The following is a 14,976-nucleotide window of genomic DNA, read 5'->3' as shown; positions in this document are numbered from 1 at the left end:
GAAAACCAATTAAAGAAAATAAAATAATACCTCTCCAAAAGAAGGGATGTGTGTAATAGGAAAATAGGCTGCTTATCTGTTAACACCCTAAACACAGAACATAGTAGTATTGGGTAATAAAATGTTGTTTATGAATACTTTCCAGGGTATTCAAGCACAAACGATGGCAAACTTCTATCTTGCTTTTGAAGCACAACTGGCAATAATTCCTGTTATAAACAAGGTAATAATCTTTTAGACTTGTATATAAAATAGCAATTTTTACATAACCATGACAAAATTATGAAATACAAGAAATGTATCACCAAATTGAAGGATGCAACAAAAAAGATGGAGTGAAGTTTACTTGTGTTTTAAGCTGCCAATCTTTAATAAATATGGTATATTAGTATTTTAAGTTATTTGCAGTGAATTTTAGTTGCTGTGAAAGGTGTCATTTTACACAGTATGATAGGTAGAAACTTTACTTGGGTGACAGCAATGAAAGATTAAGTTAATACAGCCTTGTATGCTAGATTTTTAGGACACGTTCTAGCTAATGTGTTTTAACAATACACCTTAAATCCTAGTCAAGGCAAAACCAAACTGGAGGGTGTAAGTTAAACTGTCCCCTCACCTCGTTTACTGTGCATCTTTAGCCCATTGGGGTGTAAGTTATGTTAACGTAGGGTACTTAAGAACATGTAACTTGCATCACTTCTGAGCTTGACTCACTCCGAATCTTAATCTGGAGAAACAAAAAAAAGCATTGTGGGTGAGATGGTGTTCCCTTACTCTATTCAGTTCTTTACCTCTGCTGAAACTATGAAGAAAGGTAAAATTAATGTTAAATGTGATGGTACTTTTTCTTGATACATTTGCTTAATAACATTGCAGCCCATCGTGATGAAAATGCACTCATTTAAAACACTATACGTCAATCTGTTACAAAATTCTCTATCTTTATTTTAATTTCTGGCAAATCACACAGCCAGCTTTCTACAAAGATCACTTAACTTCCTCCCTGGTGTTCATTGTATTCCAGCATGCTTTTTCAGTCACACCCCCTTCTGTTTTCAAAGGTGATACATGCGTGAGAGTATTTGGCTTATCACCTAATCAGTATTCAAGAAATATACTTTAATGAGCTTTTACAAAAAACACTCCACAAATGACAAGATCTATCTGTATGGTTGTGTGGGTGGAAAAGCAGGAGATAGGTTATTGATTATCTAGTTAAGTGAAATGAAATATGTGGATGTAAAATTTTCTCAATATCTGCGCTGGAAATAAGGCTGAGTAGTGTTTTACCCTTGTGCTAGATGCAGACTTGCAACATCACATGAATTTTTCCAACTGAGGTACAAAATCTACTTGCCTTCTTTTTATTAATAATTTTTTGTTATAGTAAAGCATCCCCTTCAAAGGCACCAAAGGGGAAAAAAAAAAGTCTTGCCAGAGGTGAATAAGCAAATAAAACTTTACAGTGCTGGGCTATAGCATAGTTTATAAAGCGATTTTGAAACTTGTGCCCTGTCTATACCTTACTAGCAGTCTTGTTAGCACTATTCTACAAGAATTGTTGTTATATGCAGGTCTCTAAAAGATGGGAGGACTATTTTAAGACTCATTTTAGGGTGTGCTTTAATATGGATCCTTCTGATAAAGACAGCCGTTTATTTACTTGCAGTATTCATGATCCCTTCCCCTTTTTTTTTAAATTTTATTTTGGTGAACTAGAATTCTGACATGCAAGAAGTGTGTGTGTGTGTGTGTGTGTGTGAGAGAGAGACTTGTATTTCAAATGTGTAACAAGAATATTGTTTTGTAGATTGACTTGAAGAATGCAGACCCTGAAAGGGTTGAGAAACAAATTGAAAAGCTATTTGATATCTCTAAAGATAAATGTATTAGGGTAAGATCTTTTAAAATTTTTTTTTAAAAATCTGGATGTTTAGCAACTGGTTGATTATTAGACTTCTTAAAATTCTGTTTGGAGTGCAAATGAAAAATGTGCACTCTTTAAAAAAGTAACAGACTAACACAGCTACCTCTCTGATATTTAAAAAGGTTAATCGATTCCTGAATTGGTTTTTTTTTTTTTTTTTTTTTTTACATGCACTGTATATTTCTTCTTACTGTGTTAAGGAGAGGGAAAAGGTCCTTTTTGAGATTAACGTCCATCTAGAAAACAGAAGAGTAATGAAAACACTTTGAAATAAAGTATCAGATATTTGGGACTAATGGATAGAGGCTTCAACGAAAATTTTGAAATTATTTCCTGTACTGTGTGTATGCCAGATTCTATCATGTTTTCTTTCTCTGACATCTTTTCTTCTGCATGAAATGTGTCTGTTTCTGTACTATAGAATGTTTGTGACATATCAGGTTCCTTTAATAGAGCTTAACAAAGGCTTGAGTTAACATGCCCAGAAGCTTGCCCATTGAGTCTGTAGCTAAGCATCATACTTTTAACATGTCAAAATTAAGATGGCATTCATTTTCAATTTAATAGATAATACATATCAGCAGACTTATTCCCAATAAAACTTTTTTCTGAACTTGTTCTAGATTTCTGCTAAACTAGGAACGAATGTGGAAAAGGTTCTTCAGGAAGTTATTGAAAAGGTTCCACCGTAAGTTTTGGTGTTTTATGGAGCCAGTGGTAGACTTTGCTCATTTATGATGGTAACTAGCTTTTGGTAACTAGACAGATTTTTGAGCTGCCCTTTTAAATTCCTTATACCAAATCTGTTCTGCATGAAATTTCTCACTTGTAGTTTGCTGTTACTGGATTGGGAGGGTGGGATTCCTGTTTTTGAGGTGACTAGGACAAGATTTCATTTCATTTTGAGGAATGAAATTTGGAGAAAAGAGATTTTTCATTGCTTGGTAAATCCTTTCAACCGTGTGTGTATTTCCCCCCTACCCCCGTATATATGGGAATTATTAAAGATGAATATAACACAAAAACCATTAACATAGGTGACATTATATGAAGTGGAGAGAGAGAGAGAAAATCCATTACATTCTAACACTACTGCTGTAAGCCCACAAACAAGGGAGCAGAGAGAAAGCAAGACCATTTTTGTGATTGGTTATTTAAATTTCCTTTTTAGAAATGATGTACTTCCCCCAGATATTATTTTGTAAGTAACTGGAGATCAATCCAGGGAAGCACAGATTTCTGAAATATTTATATTTAATCAGATGTTTTAGATTTTCACTCTCTTCTGAGCATTACATTGTTTAGTTACATTACATTACGTTACATAATTGTTCCAGGGCCCCGAGTTACCAATACGCATTTTCAGCTTTTACAGCCTGAACTGCAGTTTAATCGAGACTTTTATTTGGGAATTTGACCATTGTCAGCATGACAAGAAAGGCTGCTAAATCCCAGTTCAAATTTAAATCAGCATTTTGCTTTTAATTCTATTTGTTTCTTATTGGGTAATATCTACAGTGATAAATGCCAAACAGAACCTAAACGATAATGAAGTCAGTGGGGGATGGAAGAACTGTATCAGTGTGATATTCTTGATGATCAGAACTTTAGTGGGGAAAAAACACTTTAATGGTTTAAAATTAATTTCTGCCATCATGAAATAAAGCTCAGCGACAAAAACAAAATACACTTAATTTGGAACATTAATATTATTAAGAGATCAGTCTGCTGGCATAGGTTTATGATCAGACATGGAAATATGGAATGACTTAAAAATCTTCTCATAATATTCTGTATGCCATAAATAGCAAATCTCCAATTTCACACAGCTTCAAGATTTTTGTTTTCTGCACTTTAGATTAGCATCTATTTTTGTATGAACATTTTGTTTGAATGTTTTGAAACAGATGAATTTACATTTGACTTTCAATGAAAAAGTCTACAGTTCATGTTCTTATTTAATACATATTAAATGTATTTTTTACATTTTTCTTAATAGACCCAGTGTTAACATTAGAGACCCATTGAAAGCCTTGGTATTTGACTCCACCTTCGACCACTACAGGGGTGTCATAGCTAACATTGCGCTCTTTGGTGGAGAGGTTCAGAAAGGACATAAGATTGTGTCTGCTCACACAAGGAAGACCTATGAAGTTAACGAAGTAGGAATTCTGACGCCAAATGAACAGCCAACTCATAAATTGTAAGTAAGAAGTTCTTTGGGGGAAAAAACCATAATAAATGAGTATTAGAATAATCTGATATAATGTCTTGAATCTCTAGATCATCTGTTCAGTTTTAGCCTTGGATGGTTGAGACGGGGTGGATTTTTGAAAGCATTCAGCATTGTTTCTCACTGTTCCATTTAAATTTAGGCCAATGCTGAGCATTTTGAAAATCCCACTCTGAAATTCTTTGTCTAGGAGCTTCATGGCTTGAGTTGCTATTCTCAGTCAATTCTAGTAAGCAAGTGTCCACAACACATACATGCAAACCACCAGCTTCACTGTTGGGACCCTTCTTTGCAGTGTGAGCAGAGAGAAATCAAGGACTGAATGGATTTGGTGACAGAACTACCCTTTCATCTATAGAGCTATCAATATGACTTAGGCACAAGTTTAGGTTAGGAGCTTACTGCATAGCTGTTGCTCATTGTATATCGGTTCTTCAATTAAAAAGATGATTTAAAAATGCCTAAGTGTCTTAGGAGTGAAAAACATCATTGACTTTCAATGGGACTTATGATCAGAAGTCACTTAGACACTTTTGGAAAAACACCTTCAGCCTCCTGAGTTATCAATCCTGCATCTTTAATGATCAGTCAATTCACACATATGTTTAGTGTGTAATAGATGATAAAAGTTTTACTTTCAATGACGCACTGTGCCTCCCATTTGACAACACAATGCATTGCCATCAAACCAACACGATTGACAATGTGATATCACATTAATGTAATGAAACTGGAAGAACAAAATGAAATGAGCCACCCTCTAAAAATCCTGAAGTCTGATTTTATATTTTAAAATCATAAATATGATTTTAAAAGGTTTTCAGAATGCATAACTACTCCTGTGGTGGTGAATCACAACCCCTTGAAATAAAATAATAATAGGAGAATAAAGGCCATTTGGTCTGGGAGCATCCTGCTAGCTTCTTTAACAATCATGGCCATCTACTTGGTGTTACTCTCTCTTCCCCTAGTAGAGAGAGTCTAAGGGGAATGGGCATTTTAGGTGTAAAAATAGGTAGAGGTTTTATTTATTTAAAGTAGGGAAACATGATTTCTTTTTAAAGGGTGTCTACAGCTAAATGGGCAGCCTAAGTACTGATGGTATTTTAATTATTGTGAAAGCACTCATAACTCTGGTGCTCACACTTGTTATGGAGCAAAAGTAAATTGTGTACTGGGTTTTTCTATTTTCCAGTCCTTTCCCACCTAAATTTCCTGGGGGCACTGATCTGATATCTCGGACACAAAAGCCATCAGAGCAGTGCTTGAATAGCATGCTGAACATGTAGACTGAGCCTCCAATTCATCCATAGAGGCTATCTTGGGTAAGAGTGGAAGGTGGGGGGATCATCTTATAGTTGCTGCTGGGACACCCGTTGAAGTTCTGTGCATAACTGCAATGCAGAACAGCATGGAGAGTGGTCTGTGATTGATGGTCAAAGCAAGTGAGGCAGGAAGCTGTTTATCTAACCAAACAGGGAAGGCCTTTAGTGTAAGTCTACTTGACTTAGTGCAACTGCTGTTGAAAAGTAGTTCATCTCCCCTGCAGTGTGAGGGAAAGCAGGTAGCCGTAGTCAAAGAGTGAAGGTAAGTTCTGACAAAATTTGCAGCTGAATGCTGATTAAAGGCCCTTCTCAGAGGTTTTCAGTGAAGCTGGGGAAGTCTGAACTACCTGCTTTGCTGACTGCACAACTCTACATTTAACCATCTACTTTGGATTCCCATACCACCAGCAGCATACGATGGTGATCCACCTGCTTCCACAACCCAGGCAGTTACTGGGGTTTGAGGGCAAACAGAGGGGTGACATTGCTTCTTGCCCAAGCAATCCTTTCCTTGTATCTGAAACTGACTTTGTAGTGTGTGGATACTACTTTGGTTTCTGTGTCCTACATGTCAGAAAAGTACCTCCCAGCCCCTGCCTTGAAACAGCGTAGGGCTGGAAATCCAAAAACTCAGCCTCAAATAGACATTTAACCTCGAATAGTAACTAGGTCCTAGATCCATCTGTAAAGAGAGTCTCTAGGGGTATGTAAACAAGGGAGGAACAATTTGGGTTGAGTATGTGCACTTTGGGGGAGAACATGTGCTTATATTCCTGAGGGGGCTAACTGCGGAGGGAGAAACTTGAAATATTGTTAAACAAGATAAATATTTCCATATAATGCCAATTTTATTTAGATATGCTGGACAGGTGGGCTATCTGATTGCTGGGATGAAAGAGGTTACGGAAGCCCAAATAGGAGACACGCTGTATTTACATAAGCAGCCAGTGGAGCCTTTGCCTGGCTTTAAATCAGCGAAACCAATGGTCTTTGCAGGTGAGGAGTATATTGATTCAAAAACTGGAAGCAGTTTTATGTTCCATACAAGAGTAGGAGAGCTACTCAAGCAACTGAAATTTAAGAACATGCATCCACATTAAGGGGATTTGAAGAAAGCACACTAGCAGAGTTATTCTAGAGTGGTATGTGATGCCTATATAACCTTGTAAAACTTTCCTGTGTTTGACCTAGACAAGACTAAGAGAGCTTGCAGATTGCTTTTAAATAAGAGGCTAACACTTATTTTCACTATGGAAGGATCATCTTAGCTCACATAGGCCTGTCATGGCTGAAAATAAACTTGTACATCTTCAAGAATCGTGTCACTAATTTGGACTTGTTCCTCCTGATAAGCAATTTCTGCTGTCTATTGTGAACCATTTTCTATGGGAAAAGCCTCATTTTATCATTAGCAGCCCTTGTTTCACACCTTTTAAAAAAAAAAAAGTGATGAGTGACCAAAACTGGTTGTCAAAATGATCCTGCAGAACATTTAAGTGTGTGCTTAACTTCAAGCATGTCAGTAGTGACATTGACTTTGTCACTGCTTGCTCTAGTAGGTTCACAGGAGGCAATATTTCTGTCTACAGAAGATGGGGAAATAATTGTAAGGAAAAGCAGCAGAAGAAAAGAGCCGCATTAATTATCTTCTGAACCTGTGTTGAGAGAATGGAAAAAGTTCACTTACTTCCTCAGATGCATGAGCATACTGGAGGCTATAAAAGAAGCTAATTATCTTGGGCTAATTTGCAGTGTGTTTCTGCAGTCCAGTTCTTGTTTGCCAAGATATGAAGCTAAAATATATCTTTATGAAATGACTGTGGATCTAATGTAAAAGTAATAAAACCAAAACCAAACAAAAAATAAAACCCAGAATTTCAGGGATAAGGGAGTTCACATACAAGTCTTCCTTTCTTTAAAATCTTCAGATCAATCTTACCTTTGTGACAGTTGCTTTCCTTTGAAGTTGGAAAAAATCTGAGTGTCTTCTATTCTCCTCACAGGCCCTTAGGCTTTTGCTAGGCTGCTGCTTGACCATTTGCATCTTTAACTATGTTTGAGGGGAAGGAGTGGCTTACCCATCTGAAACGCAAAGGAATGGAGCAGGAACTCATTGATACATATTTAGTTGCTTTTCAACAACAATTTGCCTGGCACCATGGAACCGCTGCTGTTTTGTTGAGCATTCTGCTCCTTCAAATCATGAGCTATGCTGAACTCCACTACAGTCTGGTTCTGTGTGCTCTTGATATGTGGGTCATGTTAAGCACAAACATTAAAACAGTTAATTCTGGCATGTCTTAAACTTTTGAGGGTTTAACTTTGAAACTTAATAATGTCCTTCTAACATTTTTTAATGGAATAATGTATAGAGTCCTAGTTTAATGCCAAAAGGGATCACTAGATCATCTAGTCCAGGGGTTCTCAAACTTCATTGCACCGTGACCCCCTTCTGACAACAAAAATTACTTCGCGCCCCCAGGAGGGGGGACCGAAGCCTGAGCCTGCCCGAGCCCTAGTGCCCCGGGTAGGGGGGCCAAAGCCCGAGCCTCATCGCTTTGGGCAGGGGGGCCAAAGCTGAATCAAGGGCTTCAGCCCCAGGCAGGGGGCCTGCAACCTGAGCCACACCACACAGGGCTGAAGCCCTCAGGCTTTGGCTTCGGCCCTGGGCAGTGGGGCTCAGGCTTCAGCCCTGGCCCCAGCAAGTCTAAGCCAGCCCTTGCGACCCCATTTGGGGTCCCGACCCACAGTTTGAAAATTGATGATCTCCTGCATGATAGTCTGATCTCCTGCATATCATAGGCCACCACCACCACCACCCAGGACCCACACACTAAATCTAACAGTGGAAATAAATGAGACCCACAGGAAACTAGACTATTAAGTGCCAGAGGCAAGAGAATAGGACAGACCAAGGTGCACCAGTGCATGAGGCCCCTGCAGTGGCAGGGAAACGATTGAATGAGATATACCCAAATAATCCTGGTAAGGGATCCACACCCCCATGCTTCCGAGGAAGGCAAAAAAAACCCAAAGTCACTGCTAGTCTGACCTGGGGAGGGGGATTCCTTCCCGACCCCACTTATGGTGATCAGTTAGACTGAGTATATGAGCAAGAACCAGCTAGCCAAGCACCCCCGAGAGAGAGAGAGCGAGAGAGAATGCTTGGTGCCACCTCAGAGCCCTGGCCCACCCTGCCAAGTATCCTGTCTCCAGCTGTGGCCATCCCTGATGCTTCAGAGGAAGAAGATTAAAAAGCCTCCCAGAATATATGGGCACATAGGGGTGGGGGGGAAAGGTTTCACTTCCTGACCCCTGCAAGTGGCCGGCTGAACCCTGAAGCTTTCGTAACATAAACTGGAAGTGAGCCGCAGGGCTGCTGTTCTCTGTCCTCCACCATCACAGGCAAACCTGTCATACAATTGCACTCCTAAATGTGTCCTGCTTTCTCAAAACTAAGGTGTTTGCCCCCACAGCTACTACTGGGAGGCTGTTCCAGAATCTCACCCTTCTGGTGGTTAGAAACCTTCTAATTTCCAGTCTGAATTTGTTCATGGCCATTTTATATCATTTGTTCTTGTGCCAACATTGTCCTTTAGCTTAAATAGCTCTTCATTGTCCATGGTACTTACCCCCTTAATGTATTTATGGAGAACAATCATATAGAGACTCAGCCTTCTTTTTGTGATACTGAACAAGCCAAGCTCATTTAGTCCCATCTCATAAAATAGGCCTTCCATTTCTCTGTTCATCCTAGTAGCTCTTGTCTACACCTGTTTCAGTTTGAATTAATCTTTCTTGAGCATGGTTGACCAGAATTGTACACAGTATTCCAGATGAGGTCTGACCAATGCCTTGTACAATGGCATTAATACTTTTCTATCTCCACTGGAAACGTCTCACCTAATATGTCCTAGGATTGCATTTACCTTTTTCACAGATGCATCATGTTTGTTGCTCATCCTCTGATCGACCTACACACCCAGGTCTCTCTCCTCTGTCATTTCCAACTGATGAGCCACCAGGTTGTAGCGTAAATTCTGACCTTGCATTTTGTACTAGTGAATTCCATCCCATTTCTGTCACTCCAGTCTTCAAGATCATTTAGATAATCTTGTGTAATAATCTGATCCTCCTCTTTATGACGATGCCTCCAAACTTGTATCAACAGCAAATTTTATTAGCACTGTGACGGGTTGGATCACAGAAACCCTCTTGGGAGCTGCCACCAGATGTGCAAAGACTACCCCTGCTTCTGTTTTCCCTGCCAGCTCAGGACTCCAGCACCCTGTCTTGCTGAGCCAGACACCCCTGTCTAGCTCCAGACACAGATCCAGGGTCTGAATCACTTGTCCCAAAGCTGCAAGTTTACCTGAAAACAGCTCACAGTAGTGTGCTTGTCTTTAGCACTCAGATGCCCAACTCCCAATGGGGTCTAAACCCAGATAAATCCGTTTTACCCTGCATAAAGCTTATGCAGGGCAAACTCATAAATTGTTCGCCCTCTATAACACTGATAGAGAGATATGCACAGTTGTTTGCTCCCCCAGGTATTAATACATACTCTGAGTAAATTACTAAATAAAAAGTGATTTTATTAAATACAGACAGTAGGATTTAAGTGGTTCAAAGTAGTAACAGGCAGAACAAAGTAAGTCACCAAGCAAAATGAAATAAAATGCGCAAATCTATGCCTAATCAAACTGAATACAGATAATCTCACCCTCAGAGATGCTTCAGTAAGTTTTTCTCAGACTGGACACCTTCCAGGCCTGGGCACAATTCTTTCCCCTGGTACAGCTCTTGTTGCAGCTCAGGTGATAGCTAGGGGATTCTTCATGATGGCTCCTCTCTCTCTCTGTTCTCTTCCCCCCTTTATATATCTTTTGCATAAGGCGGGAACTCTTTGTCTCTCTGGGTTTCCACCCCCCCCCTCACTGGAAAAGCACCAGGTTAAAGATGGATTTCAGTTCAGGTGACATGATCACATGTCACTGCAAGACTTCATTACTCACTTGCCAGCACACAGATATACAGGAAGACTCACAGGTAAATACGGCCATCTGCAGACAATGGGAGTCATCAAGATTCCAAACCATCATTAATGGTCCACACTTTACACAATTACAATAGGCCCTCAGAGTTACATTTTATATCAGTTTTAGATACAAGAGTGGTACATTTATACAAATCAGATGATCATACTCAGTAGATTATAAGCTTTGTAATGATACCTTACAAGAGACCTTTTGCATGAAGCATATCCCAGTTACGTTACATTCACTTATTACCGTATTTTCTCTAAAACTATCTCAGTTACATTATATTGACTTATTATCAAGTTTTTATAAAACCATATAGACTGCACAACGTCACAAGCACACACCTAATTTTTGTGCCAAGGTTATTAATAAAAATATTGAGTAAGATTGGTCCCTAGACTGATCCCTGAGGAACTTCACTAGTATCCTCTCTCCAGTCCAATAATTCACCTTTCAGCACAACCCAGTGCTGTTTCCCCTTCGGCCAATTTCTTATTCGCCTTACAATGCTTGTACCGATCCCCATCTTCCCTAATTTAACTAATAATTTTATGTGTGGTCAAATGCTTTACTGAAGTTCAATTTTATTCCATCTTTTAGATAAGCAAAGTGCAGTAAACGTTATTTTCTCAAAAGATGAAATTAGGTTAGTCCAGCATGATCTACCATTGGTAAACCCTTTACCATTTACCTGTATGAATTTAATTATTCTTTCCTTCAAGATTTGTTCTTAACCCTTGCATACCACTGAGGTCAGTCTAGCAGGTTTGTAATTGCTGGATCACTTTTTTCCCCCTTTCTTAAAAATAAGTACAACATTAGCTGTTCTCAAGTCATATGGTTCTACCCCTGAGTAGATAGATTTATTTCCTTAAATCCTTGCTACTGGACTCGCAATCTCACGTGCCAGTTCTTTCAGTATTCTGGGAGGGAAGTTATCTGTTTTCCCCCACTCCCGTTTTCACCCAACTTGAACGCATCAAGCTCTTTAAGTTTTTCTTCCACCTCAATTGTGGTAATTTCCATTTCTGGACATTCATTTTCATCAGTCATGGTGCCTTCATGCACATGTTCCATATGATCATAATAATTGAAAACTGAGGCAAAGTATTCATTTAGTTTTTGGGCCATACCTAGATTATCTTTAGTCTTCTTCCTATCTACACTGCATAGCTGCCAACATCATCCTTCCTTTTTCTTTTTTTTATTTATATAACTAAAAACCCTCTTATTTTAATTTCTTTGGCAAGAGCTAATTCAGCTTGATTTTTAGAAATTCTCACTTTATTCCTGCATTTTCTAACCTCCATGAGGTTTTTCCTTGGGATGCAGATTTCTTAGATAGTTTTTGTATAGTTCATTTGAAGAAATTCCAAGCCTTCACATTTAAGTCATTGAGCTCTTCAGTCCAGTTGATTTCTTTGGGAAATTAAGGTTATTAGTTAAAATCTGCCCTTTTAAAATAAAAAAACATAGTTGACAACCTGGTTTTGATTATCCTATTTAATATATTAATTTGTGATCACTTGATCCAAAGCTATTTCCTACAACCAGCTCTTCTACTTACTAAAACTAAGTCTAAAATTGCATCACCTCTTGTTGGTCCAGTGACAATTTGAAGAAGAAAACTGTAATCTATCACATCCAGGAATAACTGGTCCCTAAGAGTGTTAGTAATATTTATTCTCCAATCTATATCAGGGAAGTTAGTCTCCCATTATGATATAATTTCCAAAACTATTTATCGCTGATATTAAAGGAGCTTGCTATCCATATCCGAGTCTGACCCTTGGGGGAGAAGAGACTATAACAGACCCCTAACACTATCCCAACACACCTCTTTTACAATCCTTCCTCAAAGTGATTGTGACCCAAATAAATTCTGCATGTTATCCTCCATTTTCCTTAGGCTTGGGTCCATCATCTCTTCCTCTTTTCTGCAGGAACTGGCTTCCTTTCTTTTCTTTCTTGCCACCACATCTTCTGCCTGTTTTTAATTCTCATTCTTCAGTGCAGCAAAACTGTTACTCAACTAATTTCACCACCACTAGGTGGTCTCTTCCTCTGCTTTGTCTTTATGGTTACATTTTCCCATGGATCTGGCAGTCCTCCCTTTAGCTCCTTTTGTTTGGCAGGTGTCCGCAGATCTTTAGTTGCTGTACCACCTTCTCTGTCCTCTTGTGCATTATACCTTCAAATCCCCTTTTAAATTCCATCATCATCTCCAGCTTCATCTCTAATCCTTGGATCCGCTCTGCCAAGTGACGTTTCACGCATAAGTAGCTTCCACCAGATACTCCCTCAATGATGATGTACGTCCCCCAGCTTCTGCATCTAACCATCTTCTTTCCTCTCCTCTCCTCTCCTCAGTAGGAGCCTCAGTAAAAATCATTGTTTTCTCTTCCTAGATACTGTTCACTGCTCCAATGTTTGTTAGTAACTGGCTTTTAAATCTGGCCAGACTAAGTCAGCTCCACCCCCTCATTAAGGAATATTAGCAAGCACATTTAACATAAACATTCTTTAGAAGACGTGATTGTGCTTTATGAAATCTAATTATGAATATTTCCTATAAAGCTCTTATTGGAAAATACAGTAAACACTTATGGCCCAGATTGTGCCAAGCCCTTACATGGGCATGTGCAGGTAAATGGAGAAGTAGTACAGTGGTACTTCTGCCATGTTCAATGTGCACCAGAGAGGGTGGGCCATGTTGTTTTCACTCCTCTGCACTGTCCTTCAGACTTGTACCAGCACCAATACCATTGAGGATAGCAATGCTAAGATACCCCCTACATTGAGGGAACTCCAGGAGGTACCCTGTGTCCAGAAGGGGAGCTTCTTGGTGCAGAGCAATCTACACTGGTCCCAAGACATGGCTGTGCCATAGAGGCACAACAGATCCTGTAACTAGCACCGTTCGTCACTATTTAAATGTTTTCACTTTTAATGATTTGATGTGGCACATTACTTCCTTGCCTTTTGCTGCACATGTATTTGGAAGGAGCGTTTCATCAAAAGGCATTAATTCTGTTTGTGTGGTGTAAATTATATGTGTAGGGCAGGTTACAGCAGGAGTTATGTAAAATTACAGATGTTGTTTTATTGCTTGGGAAGCATTTGAGTATTAATCCCTTACAATTGATAGATGCCCTCCAGTAATGCTGCAAATGTGTTACACCCACACATTTTTGGCCTATTATCTTTCAGGGCCATTCAGTTTCCCATAGAGTTAATCTTATTTGTCGGGTTTGAACTGTAACAATTTTTCATGATATTTCTATCTCGGGTTCTCAAACTGGGGTCGGACCCCTCAGGGAGTTGCGAGATTATTACATGGGGGGTTGCGAGCTGTCAGCTCCACCCCAAACACCGCTTTGCCTCCAGCATTTATAATGGTGTTAAATATATTAAAATGTGTTTTAATTTATAAGGGGGGTTGCGCTCAGAGGCTTGCTATGTGAAAGGGGTCACCAGTACAAAAGTTTGAGAACCACTGTTCTATCTGAAGTAATTCTAAAATTTTAAAGTTGCAGTTGAAATGTATTCACCTCGTCCTGGTGAATTTCTAAGAATATGAACATCTCTGGGCATTCAGTTGTTTTGAACTCTTTCATATGAAATGCATATTTCTGTAGGACAGGTGAATTGGAATGGAAGAAAGGTATTCCCTATTCATTACATTACTTATATTTAGGGATTTAAATGAAAGATAAACTGTCAAGATGTAGCTAAATGGCTCAAACGGGTTAACTGGTTCAGCTAGATCAGGTTCTTTATCATGTCAAATTTGATTGAATGTGAACAGCGTAATGTGTTTCTACAGGAATGTACCCAGTAGACCAGTCGGAATATAACAACCTGAAAAGTGCTATAGAAAAACTGACACTAAATGATTCCAGTGTAACTATTCATCGGGATAGCAGCCTTGCCTTAGGAGCTGGATGGAGGTGAGAAACAATTACTACACTTTAATTTTAGGAAGTGTCTTATAATATACATGGGAACTTGTTGATGGTATAGATCTTTTACTTCTGGGGATTTTAACTCTAATTAATATTAGGCCTAAAGTGAGTACTTGATCTTAATTCTAGTCCATATTCGTATACAGCACACAATTTGTCTTGATTGGCAGTCTTCCTTCAAGAAAAGCCCTGGAGTAGAGTTGGGAGACATTTCTCAGATGAATAGTGGATTTACAAAAAAGTTCAGTTTTGGGGGTGTCTCTTTGCATGTCTGTCTCACTAACCACTGGGCTAAGGGTTATAACATAATTGGGCATAGAGGAGATTTGAATCCACATCTCTGACCTACCTTAGCTACCACCCAGGTGAGTGCCGTAATTGCCAGGCTATAGAGCCGTTTTCACTCTCTGGCGCAATGAGTATTTATACAAAATGGAACAGGAGAAATTGAGGGCAACCCATTCTAGAATTGCCTATAGCCTGG

General features: G+C 39.1%; 1 protein-coding gene across 6 annotated transcripts in view; it reads left to right on the top strand.

Annotated features, from left to right (window-relative positions):
• Positions 1–14,976, top strand: part of GUF1 (GTP binding elongation factor GUF1) — a 47,010-nt gene that overhangs the window by 11,891 nt on the left and 20,143 nt on the right. For 5 of the 6 annotated variants that reach the window (XM_042841793.2, XM_042841794.2, XM_005300621.5 and 2 more), the window contains 6 exons: positions 146–223; positions 1,811–1,894; positions 2,551–2,615; positions 3,927–4,130; positions 6,342–6,481; positions 14,354–14,477. In XM_042841793.2, coding sequence (XP_042697727.1) covers positions 146–223; positions 1,811–1,894; positions 2,551–2,615; positions 3,927–4,130; positions 6,342–6,481; positions 14,354–14,477 — 695 coding nt within the window. Of the gene's footprint in view, positions 1–145; positions 224–1,306; positions 1,341–1,810; positions 1,895–2,550; positions 2,616–3,926; positions 4,131–6,341; positions 6,482–14,353; positions 14,478–14,976 lie in introns of those variants that run through there. The other variant, XM_065596907.1, reaches the window with a different exon arrangement.

This window comes from Chrysemys picta, chromosome 5 (genome assembly GCF_011386835.1).
Source record: "Chrysemys picta bellii isolate R12L10 chromosome 5, ASM1138683v2, whole genome shotgun sequence".
Taxonomy (NCBI): Eukaryota; Metazoa; Chordata; order Testudines; family Emydidae; genus Chrysemys; species Chrysemys picta.
The sequence above is the reverse complement of the archived record's forward strand: the minus strand, read 5'-3'. Positions and strand labels throughout refer to the sequence as shown.